General features: G+C 49.6%; 1 protein-coding gene across 1 annotated transcript in view; it reads left to right on the forward strand.

Annotated features, from left to right (window-relative positions):
• The window catches only part of FNTB (farnesyltransferase, CAAX box, subunit beta), a 61,507-nt gene extending 47,971 nt beyond the window's left edge, over window positions 1-13,536 (forward strand). Inside the window, exons 9-12 of the mRNA XM_045810579.2 lie at window positions 569-701; window positions 6,373-6,484; window positions 7,284-7,398; window positions 12,020-13,536. Coding sequence (XP_045666535.1) covers window positions 569-701; window positions 6,373-6,484; window positions 7,284-7,398; window positions 12,020-12,151 — 492 coding nt within the window. The 3' untranslated portion in view covers window positions 12,152-13,536. The remainder of the gene's footprint in view (window positions 1-568; window positions 702-6,372; window positions 6,485-7,283; window positions 7,399-12,019) is intronic.
• The last annotated feature ends 3,527 nt before the right edge of the window (window positions 13,537-17,063 follow it).

Genomic DNA, 17,063 nt, shown 5'->3' on the forward strand with positions numbered 1-17,063 from the left:
TAGCCAGCCAGGTTCCCCCGGAGAAGCAGAGGGGCTGGACCGCACAGAGCTGCCATTGGTGGTTGGGATAATGGCTTCTGCTTCCAGCCCTGCAAGTGACTTGCTAAGAAACCTGGGATGGATTTCTTCAGGTGCCAAGTCAAAAGAACAGTTTGAGATCATCTGATGCGATGTAGCGCAGAATTCCAGTTGAGTGCTTTTAATAAACTTCCCTGAGCAGGGAAAGTGGTTAGAAACAAGCCCCTGCTGGTCTTGCCTTACATTTCCTAGTTAAGCCTTGTTTATGGGAAGACATTTGCAGGCCTCCTTACAGGCCAACTTGGCCTCTTCATCCGGTCAGCACCAGAACCCACCTGAAACCCGGGAAGAGGTGGTCTGTTGTCTGTTAGGCACGGAGCCGAGATCAGTACTGGTTGCCCTGAAGGGTCCAGCTTAAGTGCTCCACTCCGCGTCTGCGGCAGTGAGGGCGAGGAGGTAACGGCCAGCGCGCTGGGACTGCCGGTGCCAAGAGGCCAAGAGATGGGACCTCCGCCTACAACTGCCTCTCCCTTGTCTGTGTCATTCTCAGCAATGGGTGACCAGCCGGCAGATGCGCTTCGAAGGTGGATTTCAGGGCCGCTGCAACAAGCTGGTGGACGGCTGCTACTCCTTCTGGCAGGCGGGGCTCCTGCCCCTGCTGCACCGCGCGCTGCACGCTCAAGGTGAGCCCGGGGGCCGTTGGCGGGGGGGGGGGGGGGGGGGGGGGCTGTTGGCGGGGGCCCGGCAATTTCCCCGGCTGCTCACCGAGTCCGGAAGCCAGAGTGCTTTTCTAGAGGGGTGGAAGTGAGCTCTGTCTGTCCTGGATTTCGAGTGCCCGGTGTGGAACCTCCTGCCTTAGGCACGCGTGCGCCGACAGGATTTAATTCTGGTTCAGTCGTGTTACGGTTGCTGCTTCAAACTGGCTGTGGCTAGGAGCAGGCCGGGTGCGTGTCCCGGCCCGGGGTGACTGCCACCTCAGCTGGGTGTGAGACCACAGTTTCCAGTGCAGAGTTCCAGATCAGTCATATCGGAACTGGAAACCCACGCTGCGCACGTCATGGCCACAACAGTGACCAAACAGGCACTTCCAGAAAGGGGCAGAGAAACAGAACCTGTGGGGAAAAGATCACCATGTCTGACCGGCTTTGTAGTTGCCGCCATCAGAAATAGCATAAATTCGTTGAAGAATCCTAAATGCAAGTTTGTTCCCCGCCCCCCCCCCCCCACGCCTGGAGCGGAGAGACCTGTGTTCATATCTGGGGAGTCTCAAATGGCAATGCAAAACCAAAGCACTTAGAGACCAAGCAAAACTTCTGGGAGCCTTCCTTTATTACCTCTTAAAACCTCAGGTTGCCTGCAGACTCCCAAATCATCTTTCTTATTTATTTTATGTGAGAGCAGGGTGTCCCTGAGGAAAACAGTGGAAGAGGGGAAGTCATGGCTGCCCCGCTGGGTCCTGATCTGTTCTTGGAGTGAGATCCCTAGGCCCGGAGGGAAGGCTTTCTTGGGGCTTAGTAGTTAGGTAATTCATTGCTCAAATGTGGAAGATGAGATTCTTCCCCCCTGCCTTGCCATCCCCCCCATGCTTTTCTTTCTTCTTTGGCTGTTCTTCCTGAGCCCCTTTTCTTTAGTTTCTTCATTTCATTTGAGTTGTGGCCACTTTGGATGCAGCCTTAAAGTAAACAGAACCTCTGCCCCGTCTTCCCATTCTCCCAGTCTCCGTCTGTCCTGAGATTCCTTGCTCGGGGCCCCTGGGCTTTTGGTCTCAGGGCATTAAGGTACATCATTCCCCTGACTCTGGAGCCTGCACTGTCTCTGGCTTGACCACTCTCAGAGAGAAGTCAAGAAATCCCTGAGAGTCCAACGTTTTCAAAGCAAACCTAGCTTGGGGTTTTAGCGATTTCTTGATCTGGAACTGGCGAGGGGACGCCCCTGGTAAAGTGGTCAGCCCCTCCCGGACCTGCCCTGGCGGGGATGCGATGCAGTCCTGGTGCGGTTGCCGGGGCACCAGGCGAGCTGGTGCAGGGGCGCCACCCGCCAGCGTCTTCAGGGGCCCGCTGACATTTTGTTCATTGTAGCACACGCTCTGGAGGCCTAATCGCATTCAAAGCTTTGCCTGTGGGAAAGGTTGCCTGTGAATCTTGGGCCTTGCAGCTTTTTTCACTGTCTGGAAGAAGGTTGGGCTGGAAGCTCACCCACTTCTCAGCACCAGTGAGAAAGGAAGAAGGGAAGTGTCTCCAGCAATGGGGATAACACTGACATTGGGAGTCAAAAGGAGACGACATGTAGAAAGATATTCATAATATACTACGGTCAAAGGTTCCAGAGCAGTGTGTATATAATACCATGTTTTTTAAGAGAGAGAGAGTGCAAGCGGTCGGGGGGGGGGAGGAGAGGGGCAGAGGGGGAGAGAGAGAGAGAGAGAGAGAGAGAGAGAGAGAATCTTAAGCAGGTTCCACACACAACGAGGAGCCTGACTCTGTGCTCAATCCCATGACCCTGAGATGGTGACCTGAGCTGAAATCAAGAGTCGGACACTTAACTAACTGAGGCACCCAGGTGCCCCTATAATTCCATTTTTAGTGAAGAGTTGACTCCAAAAAATTACTAGAAGGTATCTGGGTTGTGAAATGACAGATGGTACTTGTTTTCTTTCTTATTTGTATCTTCTGATTTTCTACAATTAATTTGTATTTCTTGCATAAGGAAAAACAAGTTATCTTATAAAAAAAGAGAAATTCTATAAACAAAACAAGGAGGAAGGTGGGAATAATTGCGACAAATGACAAAGGGCTAATTTCTTTAATTTGAGAGACTCCTACAAATCACTAAGAAATAGCTGAGCAACCCCCCTGAAACCCAGGCAGAGGCTCTGAACAGGGAGATTCAGAACAGGCGGGGAAAGAGCTCCTGGTGTTGTTTCTTCTGCCACCACTGCCCCTCCTTCTGGCGGCCGAGACTTGCCAGGCACTCAGCCTCGGCCTGGGACTTGATGGAGTCCTTCACATGTATTTTCTCATCTGAGCCTCAGAACAATGTCATGAAGTACGTACTCTTGTCACCCCCATTTTACAGATGAGGAAACAAAGAACAGCAAGGCTAAGTGACTTGCTCTGTGATGCCCGATCGCCACCTACGCCGGTGTAGACCTTGCTTGTAACCGCCACAGGTGGCAGAAACGGAACAAAAGGATGATAGTGAAAGACATGCCAATAAAGTCGGTGGGACGCTTACTGTCAGGTCGCCGCAGATGAGAACACATGGTGCCCAGCGCGGGGGAGAGTGTGGGGACACAGGTACTTTTGTACTGTCAGTGTGGGTGTAATAGCTGAGTCAGTTTTCGGAGGGTAGTTTGGAGACTTGTTTAAATTACTTAAACTGGGCTAGTGCCTGGTCAAGAATTTACCTGCAGCGACATTAGCCAAGGATGTATATAGAGGCGGAGTGTTACGGCAAACAGCCCAGCCGCTTATGGAAAGGTTAATAGGGGTTAAGCAGTTAAGCGTCTGCCTTCAGCTCAGGTCATGATCTTGGGTCCTGGGATTGAGCCCCGCATCGGGCTCCCCGCTCGGGGGGGTGTGCTTCCCCCCGCCCCGCCCCTCCGTGCAGCTTGTGCTCTCTCTCTAATAAATAAAATCTAAAAAAAAAAAAAGAAAAAAGGTTCATAGTTAACTATATCATGATTTCTCCATTCCATGGTTACGTGCAATGGGCTGCCATGGAAAACTCTCTGGAACCCAACATGAAGTGTAGTAAGTGTGGTCTGTGTGCACACGGCTAACAGCCCCACAGCTTTTCCTGGAAGCGAGCTTTACCCCCCTTACAGTGGGCACCTTTGGGAGAAGGATGGGAGTTGAAGGGAGGGAGACATATGTATTGAATTTTTTTTTTCCTTCTGGACCACACTCTGCTTTTTTAACCATGTGCATTCCTACTTTTATCTCAGTAAGCGACCTAATACACTTTTTGAAAGGCAGTGATCCTATTGCTAGCTAAAGAGATAACAAGGGGCCAACCCCGGCACCCCCAGCAGCGCACACACCCAGTCCGACCTCAGCCGGCCCACGGCTGTCGGCAGTTCCACGCGGCTCGCTGCCCTGTGGGTGTAGGACACCGTGGTTGACTAGAAGAACAAATCATTCAGATTTTTAAAATATAAAATGCTGACTAAATTAGAGAGTTCTCTGGTTTCTGTGGAGCCACAGGAAAGCAGTAGGACTGTGAGCGTGTGTTTGGATCGGCGCTTACCGGGGGCTCGTATGTTCTCGGAGGCGCACTGCAGGCCTGTTTTTGTCCACCTGCTGGGCTGAGCTCCATGTCGCGGTACCTGTCAGTTACTGTGGGGGAACACTTTTGAAAAGGAATCTTTGAGATGCAAAATGACATGATGGTGGGGATTCTTAATTTAAGGGAGAGGTACGAAGGATTTAGAAGGCTGATTCCAGTGCCGTCAGCGCCCTGTAATCACTTCTGCCTTCGTCTGTGATTATGTGTGATGCTGTGCGAATTCCAGGATCCCTGGAAGCTCCTTGTCTGGTCTGTGAACTTGGAGCTTGCAGACTTCAGTAACAGAGCACGAAATTGACCCACTCTGTAATCTATCCAATAGTAAACAGAGCGGTTTCTTTTCAGGTTCCAATTTTAGTGATAGGTTAGCCCTTACCTTAAAATAATAGTCTGATTTCTTGTAGGATATAGAATAAAGGTGTATTTTGTACAGGTGTTTAATGCAGTTTAATATACTTGCTTTTTAAAAAAACTATAGCTTCCTTGAGATATAATTCACATAACCATACAATTCACTTATTTAAAATACACAATTCAGTGGTGTTTAGTGTAGTCATGGAGTTGTGCAACCATGACCATAATCAATTTTAGAATTTTCATCACCTCCGCAAAGTCCCTGTACCTATTAAATATACTTCTTTAAAGAAGAACTCAGAAGGGAAAAATCAACAGTATGATTACAGCATAGAAAAACGTATGCTTATAGTGTTAAATGGAAAACACAAAATACAAAATTATAATAACTCTATAGAAAAATGCATAGAAACAAAAAAAAGACAGGAAAAAGAAAAATTAGCTTTTAATTGCTATTTACAGATTGTTTGCTATCTTTGTAGTAGCCCAGGTCTCAAAGTATAAAATTGACCGAGGACTGAATGCATGTGTGTATTTTGTAAAAACCAGTTCCCATGTAAGTGCTTCTGCAAACATCCATCCGTTGGCAGTCTTTCTGTCCTCCCCACTTGATAACTGTACGGCCCACAGAATTCTCTGACCATATGGATTCAGCTGCAGAGTGGAGAAGCCCAGTTGCTTGTCCCTGCTTTAGTATTATTACCAGAATTGCCAATTTCTGCTCCTGCTACCATATTAGACGACACACGAATCCTGGCAGTTAAGTACTGCTTCTTAGGAAAAGTTCTTGAGCCAAGAGAAAAGTTGGAGAACGCCCTTTGGAGATAGATTAAGTTCAGGCTTAGAAAAGAGAAGGAGGGGTGCCTGGGTGGCACAGCAGTTAAGCTTCTGCCTTCGGCTCAGGGCGTGATCCTGGCATTATGGGATCGAGTCCCACATCAGGCTCCTCCGCTATGAGCCTGCTTCTTCCTCTCCCACTCCCCCTGCTTGTGTTCCCTCTCTCGCTGGCTGTCTCTACCTCTGTCAAATAAATAAATAAATAAAACCTTTAAAAAAAAAAAAGAAAAAAAGAAAAGAGAAGGAGCGGACATCAGCCCTGTTGAGAGTTCTCTTAGCCAGTTAGAGTCGGAGATGTGCTAGAGGATGTGTCTTAAGGAGCCCGAAGCAGCACAGGGCGCCAGGCTGGCGCAGCTGGCGAAGTATCCGACTCTTGGTTTTGGCTCAGGTTGTGATCTCAGGGTTGTGGGATCAGGCCCCGTGTCGGGCTCCATGCTCAGCGCGGAGTCTGCTTGGGACTTTCTCTCCCTCTCCCCGACCCCTGCCCCTCAAATAAAGAAAATTAGGGGAAAAAAAAAAAAAGGAGGAGTAGGGACTTGTGGACTGAGTCAGGAGCGGTAACAGGGTGGACCTGGAAGGCGGAGCTAGCCAGCTGCTCACGCCTTCAGGGATGCGGTCTCGGATGGGCGCCCCACGGCCAGGGAGTACACCTCACGCACGGTGCCCTCTGCCCTGCTGCTCTGACTCGGGTCAAAGGTCAGGAGGGACTTGGGTGACGGTGTTAAGTGTCCTGAGAATGTAATTGTCAAAATTCGTCCAGGAAGAATAGGGAAACCTTAACGGTCCCCAGCGGGTAATTAAATACAAAGACGTCACTGACCCTGCGCTGGCTGTCTCCCAGGCCTGGGCCCGCCCTGACCCTCTGCCTTCCTGCAGGCGACCCTGCCCTCAGCATGAGCCACTGGATGTTCCATCAGCAGGCCCTGCAGGAGTACATCCTTATGTGCTGCCAGTGCCCCGCCGGGGGCCTTCTGGACAAACCTGGCAAGTGAGTGCCTTCTCTCGGAGGGGGGGTGTGTGTGCCACTCAGGGGTGCCAGAGCCAGAGGGCAGCAGCTGCTGACCTTTAAAAGCCGGGGGGAGTGGGGGGAGTCCCTTTCCATCCAGCTGCTTAGTATTAGGGTGAAGCACCCCTGTGGGGCACCCCCAGTGCCCATCCTTTCCCCGAGCTTACATGCCCCCCCCCCCGGGTAGGTATACAGATTGCCAGTGGGTAGCTTTGCTTTCCTCCTCCATTTTTTTTTTTTAAACTAAACTGAACTAAATAGAACAGGATACAGGATTTCAAAACCCTTGAGTGTCGTAAACAGAAATTATGATCACCACAACTATTGCCACGTAGATTAAGTGTCTTTAGCCGCCACTGTCAAAGAAAGGGGAAATCAGATAAATCCTGTCCCCCTGGCTGCTGGGCGTGCACCCACCCTGCCCCTGTCGACATCCAGGGGAGGGCGCAGCTCAAGGCTGGTCCCCAGGAGTTGATCAGGAAGAATTTGGCCCATTTCTAGGGATTTTGGTAGTCTTTTGGAGAAGTGTATTAATTTAGCACCAGCACCACCCTGGAGAGCCCTTTCCAGAAGACGGCTGCAGGGACCCTGGGGGGGGCCGACTCCACAATGACAGTGCCCGCTGTGGGGCAGGGCGGAAAGACGGGGCTCTGAGAAATGCCGCCCGCTGGCAGTGGGACGTGGGGGAGCATCCTGGGCCCGGATCTCTTGTTGGAGGCTGCACCTGTGGGGATTTGTGGGAGCAGAGGAGCCCGTGCTCAGAGCCACCTTGTCCTTGCAGGTCTCGGGACTTCTACCACACCTGCTACTGCCTCAGCGGCCTGTCCATAGCCCAGCACTTCGGCAGTGGAGCCATGTTGCACGACGTGGTCCTGGGGGTGCCAGAAAATGCTCTGGTAAGACGGGGTGGGGGGGCTTGACACCCCTTCTCCCCAGGGCCCCCAGGACGGGGCTTACCCGGAGAGCAGAGCGGCCACTCTGGCTCTGCAGAACTGTCCACGCGTCTCCTGTGCGCAGGCCTGTGAGCCGTGCGCCCCTTCCTGGATTCGCAGCCTTCTGGGAGGAGCTTGTGACTGAGGGAACCACCTCCAGGCAAACTCAGGGTTCCAGGTGGGGGGCTCCAGTCTGCGGCAGAGGTTCTGCCTCGGGACCCGGGCCTGTTAGCGTTAGTTCCTCCGAGGAAGCGTACTCAGAGGCAGCCACGCGGCACTCACCGCACGGCCTGCTGCCTTCCAGAGCCCTCAGCTGGCGTAGCGTCTCTCCAGAGACGCTTCCTAGACTCCCTCGGTAGACCAGGTCTCCCCAGAATGCGCCGCCATGGCACCTTCTTTGCGCCCTCCCTAGCACTCAGCACAATTTGTAGCGCGTGTGTTTAACTTGCTTTTGTCTGCTGCCCCCCAAAGCTCTCAGCCCCCCGGGGGCAAGATGTTCAGCGCCGCCCCCAGCCCTAGCTCGAGCAGCGCGGCCGCAGGAAACACCCCCGAACCCAGACGCGAGCCTGGGACATGAATCCAACTAGGACTGTCCACAGCCGCCAAATAATGGGGCGCGTGCAGGCTGTCCGAAGTAGTTCCAACAGAAGGAACACACGTGGCCAGGAGATGGCTGAAGAGATGCCCAGCCTCACCGACAAGCAGAGAAAATCCGAGGAACCACCACTCAGCTTTTTCAAGTCTTGACATTTTTCCATATCCGCCTCCACGCAAGCCTTCTCCATTTGCCTCCCTCCCCTGTCCCAGCCTCCCCTTTTCCTACGTTTGACACTGGTCATGGCTGCAGGGGTCTTTGTGCCGTCGCGCTGTGTCCGTCAACAACACAGAGAGGGTGTGTGTTCGTGCCTTTCATAGCAGGTCTGCCGCACCGCGGAGCGTGTGGTGCTTTTCTTGCTGGCCGTGTACTTCTGGCGTTTATCCGCGTTCGTGTGTGGCTCTGGTTTATCCATTTTAACCATATGGTGTTCCTGTGCACAAACGTACCCCAGTTTCTTTTCCTTCTCCTGTTGGCTAACACTGAGATGGTTTCGGTCCGTGCTGTTGCGGACGGACTCGAGTGTACCTTCTTGTGTTAGTTCGTCTGGGGGAGACTTGCTGGGTTGAGGAGAACACACACCTTCGTCTTCACTAGACGGCGCTGACCCGGCCTCGACAGTGGTGGTGGTATTTGACGCTCACGCGGTACCCAGGGGCATCACTCCGTAGCCCGACCTTGCCTTTCTGCCATTTGATTCATGGGAAATGGTACCTCGGTTTTCCTTTTGCATTTCCCCGATCACTAGTAAGCTGGAGCATCTTTTCGGATGTTCATGGCCCATTTGCGCCACGTCTTGCATGAATTGGCTGCCAGCTTGCTTTCTTGCAGCTGTGTCATTTTACTGGTTTGCCCTTTTCTTATCCACTTGCTGGCGTTCTCGGTGTGTTCTTGTCAGTGATCCTGTGTCGGTGGTGTGTGTGTAGTGAATCTCTTCCAGCTCGTGACTTGTCTTTTCACTTTTTGTAGTAGTTTTTGTTGTTGTTGTTGAATAGGAGATTTTTAATTTTATATTGAACAATTTTATTGCCTTTTTGGCTTTTGAGGGTGTGGAAGGGTACTTAAGAAATCTTTCCCTACCCTGAGGTCATACATATATTTTCTTCCAAACAGTTTAAAGTTTTGCTCTTCCCATCTGGATTTTTAATTCTCCTGGAATTGATTTTTGTTTGTGGTGAGGGTTGGATATAATTTTCTCTTTTTTTCCATGTGGATGACCAGTTGACCAGCAGCACCGCTAATGGAAGTTTGCAACTTTCCTACTGATATGTGTCCCATGTAGGTCACGTATTCGAGTTTCTACGTCTGAGGTGACTGTTCTGTTCCTTTGGTCTGTTCGCCAGTCTGCACTATATTAAGCAAATCTTAAATGCAGGACTTAAATGCAAGTCCCATTCACCTTGTTCTTTTTATTCAGAATTGCCTTGCTAGTCTCTGCTTTCTGCTTTTTCCTGTGGATTTTAGGGTCAGCTTATCAAGTTCCACAGAAACTAGAATGGAATTTTTATGGGAATTTGCATTGGATTTAAGATTAATGGGAGAGAACTGACTTCTGAGGCTTTTCCATTTGTGAACACGATTTTTCAGATTATTTTACACACCTTCAATGGTCTTTTATCATTTTCTTCATAAAAGACTAGCACATCTTTTGTTAGACTTATACCTAGGAAATTTATAGTTTTTGTGTCTGTTGTGATTAGAATATTTTTTCCATTACATTTTGTAACTGGTTGTCACTAAGGTACAGAAATGACATTTATATTTTAATTTTGTATCCAGCCACCTTGCTGAACTTGCTTCATAGTTTAATAGTTTGTCTGTAGAATCTCTTCGATTTTCTATTTAGAATGTGACGTTATTTTAAAACGAGGACAGTTTTGCCTTTTTCTTTTTGATTTTTTTTAAAGATATTTATTTAGAGAGAGTGCAAGTGGGAGGAGGGGCGGGAGGAGAGGAAGAGAGAATATCCTCAAGCAGACTCTGCCATGGGGCTCAATCTCATGACCGAGATCACGACCTGAAGCCGAAACCAAGAGTTGGACACTCAAGCAACCAAGCCAGCCAGGCGCCCCTTTCTTTCTGATTCTTAAGAGTTTTATTTCTTTCTCCTGCCTTGGGATATTGGCTAAGACCCCCATAGAGTGCTGACTGGAGACAGGGGAAGCGCCTGTCTTGCTTCTGGTTGTAATGGGAAGGCGTCTATAATTTCACCATTACGTAGGATCCTTACTGGGTTTTTTTTTTTTTTAAGATTTTATTTATTTATTTGAGAGAGAGAGAGAACACAAGCAGAGAGAGGGGCAGAGGGAGAGGGAGAAGCAGGCTTCCCACTGAGCAAGCAGCCTGATGTGGGACTCCATCCCAGGAACCTGGGATCATGACCTGAGTCCAAGGCAGACCTCACCTGGGTGGTTTTGATAAATACTTCCGATCATGTTAAGGATGTTACTAGCCCTCTCTTTCTGGTTTGCTAGGTTGTTGTTCTGTTTGTTTCAGTCATAATCTATATTAAATTTATTGAGTGCTTTTTCTGCACCTGATTTTTCTCCTTTAATCGAGTACGCTATTATTTTGTTGTTAACCTTACATTCCCAGGATCAGCCCTTCTTGGTCATAGGACACTGTGTGTGTGTTTATTTAATACATTGCTGGATTCAGTTTGCTGGTGTTTCTTGGCTAGTATTATTTAGGATTTTTTGCCTGATATTCATAAGAAAAACTGATCTAAAATTTTTGTTTTATTATATTGCTCTTTCCAGTTTATATTTCAGGATAATACCATAGCCTCATAAAATTAGATGGGTATCTTCTCTCCCTTCCAACTCCCGCCTTTTTTTTTTTTTTTTTTTATTCTTTGAGAACATTTGTATAGGTTAGAGATTATCTATTTCTTGTGGGTTTGATAGCACTTGCTTGAGAAGCCGTCTAGGCCTGGTATCCCGGGGCAGGAATGATGGTAGCAGAATAAGCAATTGTATTATTGATTTAATTTATTCATATACATTCTAAAGAACTTCTTGAGTAAATTTTGAAAATTTATGTTGCTCTATAGAGTTATTCAGTTTATCTGTACTTTTATATGTTTTGGCATAAACTCTCTCATAGTACTCTCTTAAAAGTTTTAAAACCTCGGGGCACTTGGGTGGCTCAGTCAGTTGAGCGTCCAACGGTTGGTTTGGGCTCAGGTCATGATTTCAGAGTCATGAGATCGAGCCCCCAAAGTGGAGTCTGCTTGGGATTCTTTCCCTCTCCCTCCCTCTCTCTCCCCCCACTCACTCACTCTCTCCAAAATAAATAAATAAAATGTTAAAAAAAAAAGTTTAACAACCTCTCTTGCAATTCTGTCCCCTTCTTCATTCTCCCCAGATGGAAGAGTCCTGAGCACTTGCCCCCAGTTGTGCTCTGTCTTAGACCTAAAGTTTCTTTCTGGTTTCTGTGATGTAGTGGAATACTAGAAAAGAATTTAAATATGGCCTGACACCTTTACTGCATCATAGGGTTGTGGTCCTTTTTCCTGATTACAAATGTAAATACATGGTGTTTGTTTTAATAATTGGAATATATGCAAAAGTATAATTAAGAAAATTTAAAACAATCATACCACTGTTCCTATTTAGGTGTATGTCCAATTTCTGCCTATAAATCACATCTGTAAACACATTTTCAAAAAGTAAGTTTGGGATAACATTGTGCATACCTTTTTCCTCACTTAAAACGTTATAAGGATTTGCCCATATCATTAACTATTTTGAAAGCATGTTTTTAAGTGACTACATAATATTCCTTTGTGTTCCACATACTATAAAATGTTTTTACTAATACCTTGTCATTGGACATCAGGGCCTTGGGGGACAGATCTCCGTGAGTATCTGTGATGAGTCCTTCTTCTGATAAATTCTTACAAGTCCATTTACTTTAACGGCTTCAAGGCTGTGCACATTCCCGAGGACCAGCAGGGCGATTAACTGGCATCTGTCCTTCTCTTTGCAGCAGCCCACTCACCCTGTGTACAATATTGGACCAGATAAGGTGATCCAGGCCACCATGCACTTTCTGCAGAAGCCAGTCCCAGGCTTTGAGGAGCACGAGGACGAGGCACCCGCAGAGACCGCCACCGCCTAGACGACAAGGGTCCCGTGGCTCTGTGCTCACCCACCTCCCCGGTCAGACCAAGGTGTATACATTTCGATACATACTGCATTCTGTGCTGCACAAGCCTTGGCCACTATGGAGCTGTGGTCCTTTGTCCTTTCTTGTCAAACAAAACAAAACTGATGGCTCTGGGTTTGGAGAACATAGTGGCGTGGTTTTTTAAAAATCCTTTCCACTTCTGGCAAACCAAAAATATGTCAGCCCGCACGGCCCCTGAACCTGGCTCTGGCCCAGCCCCGGTTGTTGGGGAACAGTGCATGCGGGGCAGAAGCAGCCCCTCGCCACCAGCTCTCCAGCCCGGACAGTCGTATTGAAATGAATGGTGTCTATGAGTCACTGCTGCGACCCCCCCCCCCCCCGCCCTTGCACGCCACAGTTAAGTCGCCAGGAAGGTGCCCTCCCACGGGTGGAAATAAGTCTGCTCTGTGCCAAGGGGGAGGGGGAGCTTTGGTCCCATCGAAATGAATTCTCTAGAAAAAATCATGGTGGGACCTCACCACGAGATGCCCAAGGCTATCACCTCCCACCGTGGTCATTTGCAAGGGAAAGGAGCTGGGGGTGGGGGAGAAAGTTCTCCTTGGGTTGTGAGCTCCTCCCCTCTGCACCTGAGAACCAAGCCACGTCTCTCCCCAGGGCCCGTTGGGTGCGCGGGCGGGACTTGCTTCAGCCGCCAGTGTGGTGACTTCGACCCAGGAAGCCAATTATGAGTGGAAAATGAACCTCTGGTTCAATTCTGCGCCCGAGGAAGCAGCCCCAGTGCCCACCCCCCATCCACCCCATCATGTACCTTGAGAAACCCCTCTCGTGTCCGCAAGGCAGCACCGGCAGCCTGTGGCCATTCTGCGTGTTTCCATCTCCCATCAGACTCCCAGCCCGGCCCCCTCAAAGATAGTGTTGTCTGCTCTCATCCCCAGTATTAACGCTACTAAGTCTTTCACCGTAATTTGACTCAGGATTTAGTCACGTCCTGCCCACTCTAGGCTCACAGAAATAAAATCAAGTGCCAGAGAGGCTGGCTGCTGCTGAGGCAGGGGCCACGGAAGCCTGGCTGCGGCGGGGCTGGGGGCCGTCCAGGGTGCTCAGCCTGTCGGGGCCTCTGCTGCTCGCAGGGAGCCCTTTCTCGGTCAGTGGGGTGTCGAGCTGGGCCGTCTGGCCAGTGCTACGGGCACGGCGGACTCCGCGTGGCTGAGCTGGCCTTCGCGTAAGCCGCCACAGACGGCGGGCCCGCAGGAGCTCAGAGATGCAGCCTGAGGCTCTTCTCAAAAACTCTGCCCTTCGCTGCCTCTAATTCCCCATTGCTTTGGCGGATCGGGCTATGTATTACCTCCTTGAAATAATAAAAGAATAACATTTTCTATGATGTCTCTCATTTGTAATTGGTACCAAGAGAACTCCCTCAGAACGTCCAGTGTTAGGAGTTGCTGAAGATTGTTGGCCGATCGCCAGTCTCCGGCGTGCAAGGTTCCAGAGCCTGTGTGTTAGCCGTTAACGGGGGTCTGGCTGGGGCTCCACCTTCAGACACTGCCTCCAGGCGAGGCCACGGTGGGCCTCACAGTGGGAGAAGCTGTGTTTTCCCCAGCTCCCCAGAGCAATTCGGTTTACTCCCCAGCACTCTGTACACCACGTCTCACAGTCTGTGCGTCTGTCTCCTCCATCTGTCACTGTAACAAAAGGTCAAACCCTCGCACGCCAGGAGCCTCACACCGGATTAGGGGACGGGTTGCAGTAATGGGTGTGGTTAAGAGACAAGGGATTGCTTGGGTCTGAGCTGGCTTTATCACGCCCAGGCGGGAGGGTGTGAGCTGGCCCCAGGGGTAGGTGAAGTGTGCCTCGGTAGAGAAGAGAGGGTCATTTGCCGGCATTCTTAGGGCTTTATCGGGCATAATCCTGAGACTCCCTTCCTGCTCCCAGTTGGGTCTGGAGGATTTTCTGACTTTTACAGCATTCAAGTGAGTGCTGGAGATAAATTCTCAGATTTATCATGTGGACCCTTAAGTAGAAGCCCGTCGGTAGCATTCGAGGTCGGTTACCCCAAAATTCCCCCGTCAATAAAGAAATACAGAACTACCACAGGTCTCTATATCCAGATGGGCCCCAGCTTCCCCCTTGGATCCATTTCAGACCCACCCCGAGCCCCAGGTAAGTTGGGCAGCCTGCTAGATGCTCTGTGAGCAGAGGGGAGCCTCCTGGATAAGCTGACTCCCCTGGGAGAACCGTACCAGCCAACAATAGTCCTAAACGGCCTTCTTTCCCCGAGTTAGAAACCACTGGTCAGACTCTGGCCCCTGCGTCTGGGGCAATGCAGTACTGTCCTTGACGAAGCCACTTCTCGTGAAGACCTCACACAGAAGCATATGTCATAATATTAAATAATATTGGGGCCCCACGACGGCCTTGCCTTGAGAACTAGTCTGAGAACTAGTCTTGATATGTTGCTTCCTGGTGACTGAACTTAGCAGAGATGGAGGCTGGGAACCCCTGGCAAGTGGCTGCTCATGTGACCTTGGCTATTTCATTAATGTTAACCCTTATGCTGGGCTTGTGGCAGGAGCTTGCTAGAATGACGAGTGGAGCTCCGAGTGCCCTGGGTGGTTGGTGGAAGTGGAATCCACTGGCTTCAGATGTCCGAGGGACAGGTAACAGTGTTGACATTCCGTTATGAAAACCGAGGGACTTGCCGCACCTTCCGACCAGGTTGACACTGAGCCCACCTCCTTACTGAAGGAGGCCGCTGGGCTACCTACAGGAATGCTCCAGTAGCTTCAGCATCCCAACTCTTGAGGGCAGGGTCATGGTCTGGGACAGGAAAATGAATGTTCTTTTTATCTGCAGGCTTTCTTTCCTAGGCCCTCTGTGGACAGGACGCTACAGAGACCAAATATTAACAAAGATGGCAGATATCTCTCATTTTCTGGGCTAGGTTCAGTTCGATGGAAGTCTGTCTTTCTAATGCTGATAATCGGACTGAGGTTAATGATACAGAGGTCTGTCATGGAGGGCTACTCGTTGTTTCCATGTGGGGACACAGGTATTCATTCAGTTGAGGGGGAAGTGTTTGCTAATATTTTATCAGTCTACCATCTACACCAGGGGGCAGCACATTTTCTCTGTAAAGGGCCAAATACTAAATATTTTAAGCTTTGCAAACAACTACTCAACTTCAGTCTTCCATTGTAGTACAAAACAGCCATAGACAAAGTGTGGCTGTGTTCCAGTAAAACTTTATGAAAACAGGTGGTAGGCTAGATTTGTCCCCGTGGGCTGTAGTTTGCCTACCCCTGATCTAGACTAAATCCCATCCGCATTCATTCAGCATTCTTCCACATCTTTCATGGCTGAGATGCTTTCCATGTAATACTAGTCTCAGATGACAAATGTGCTTGGTAAAGTTTATACCAAATATTCCAGCCACCCACATGCACCGTTCAGGGCATTCACTGCCTTTGAACAGGAAGGAGAACTGTATGATTTAAGACGTGGTTACAACTTGCTTAGAGCAAAGAGGAAATGTGTCGACTCACAAACTGAGATGTCCAGGAATTAGCTTGGCTGTATGGCTTTGATAGGTTTTTCCCCCTTTCTCATCTTTCTGTATCAGCTCCAACCTCAGGCTCTCTCCATGTGAGCTCCAGACCTTACATCCTCTCGGGGTGAAGTTCAGCAGACGAGCAGCTGGCACTGTCCCAGTCTTCCTTCCTGGCAAGTGTCACTGCGTTTCATTGGCTTTGATCAAGCCAAGTACCTTTCCGAGAAGCAGTCCAATGGCCAGCTTAGAGCACACGGATTGACCTAAGTCTTGATCACATGCTTCTCCCATGAGTGGGAAATGGGGTTCCGTCAGAAACACATCGTCTTTGGGGAATGGGGAAGGAATGAAGCTGCAAATGTGGATTAGGGTTGTAGCCAAAGGGAGGACATGGATGTTAGTGAGACAAATCACCGTTGCTCTCTGCAATAGTGGATTATCACTGGGATGGAAACCTGTGGCAGACATCGTTGGCATCCGTTCCTCCCCTCCCCAACTGTGGCGGCCAATAGTGTGGATTTGATCCCCTTCCTACCTCCAGGTCCAGGCCCTGACTGGCCTAAGCCAATCATTTTAATCTGTCCCTCTTTGCTTCAGTAATTTGTTCAGGTTTGGCAATAACCCAGGCCGAAGTCAGTCAAATGGCTTGTCCTAGCCTCACAGATATGGGGCCAAGCATGTGGCCTGAAAGAGACCAAAGAGAGAGAAGCCCTCGACATTACATGATGGAGGAAAAGCACCTCTCTCCTGTAAGGGATGGTGGAATGTGTGGCCTGGGACTCAACAACCATTTTCCTACCTAGAAGGAAGCCAGTCTTAGAAGCCAGTACACACAGACTCCCTGACTTACTGAGAAACATGGCCAGAACCCTGATCACACCGCTCCTGCAGCTTGCCTTGTCTCTGGATTGTTCAGCTACGTGAGCCAACCTGAGTTGGATTTACTATTACTTGCAACCGAAAGCATCCCAAAACATACAGAACTCTATCCCATATTAGCCCCTGGGCCATCAAAGTCCTTACCCGCTGCCTGAAGGACACTGCCCACCCTTGCCACATCTACCCAAAGAATAACCCCTAAGAGAGTTCCTCCTGATCTACTGCTTTGTCTCATTTGATCCTTGATTCAGCCTCATGAGGTGGGTGAGGCAGGTGTATTATCTGCACTTTACAACTGTAGAAACAGGGCAGAGAGCTTCAGTGAATCACCCATGTTTCCTAGCTACTGAGTAGTGGAGTCTGAACCTGATGCCACATCTGCTGCTTCCAAGCCCTTGTGTTTCCGTCCCCCCAGGAGTCTAAAGGAAGGTGAAATGGGTGGTCTCAGGAATGGGGCAGGAGCTAAACATGCATGGG

The sequence above is a fragment of the Ursus americanus genome, chromosome 26 (assembly GCF_024610735.1).
Source record: "Ursus americanus isolate L20-20 chromosome 26, mUrsAme1.1.p, whole genome shotgun sequence".
NCBI classification, from domain to species: domain Eukaryota; kingdom Metazoa; phylum Chordata; class Mammalia; order Carnivora; family Ursidae; genus Ursus; species Ursus americanus.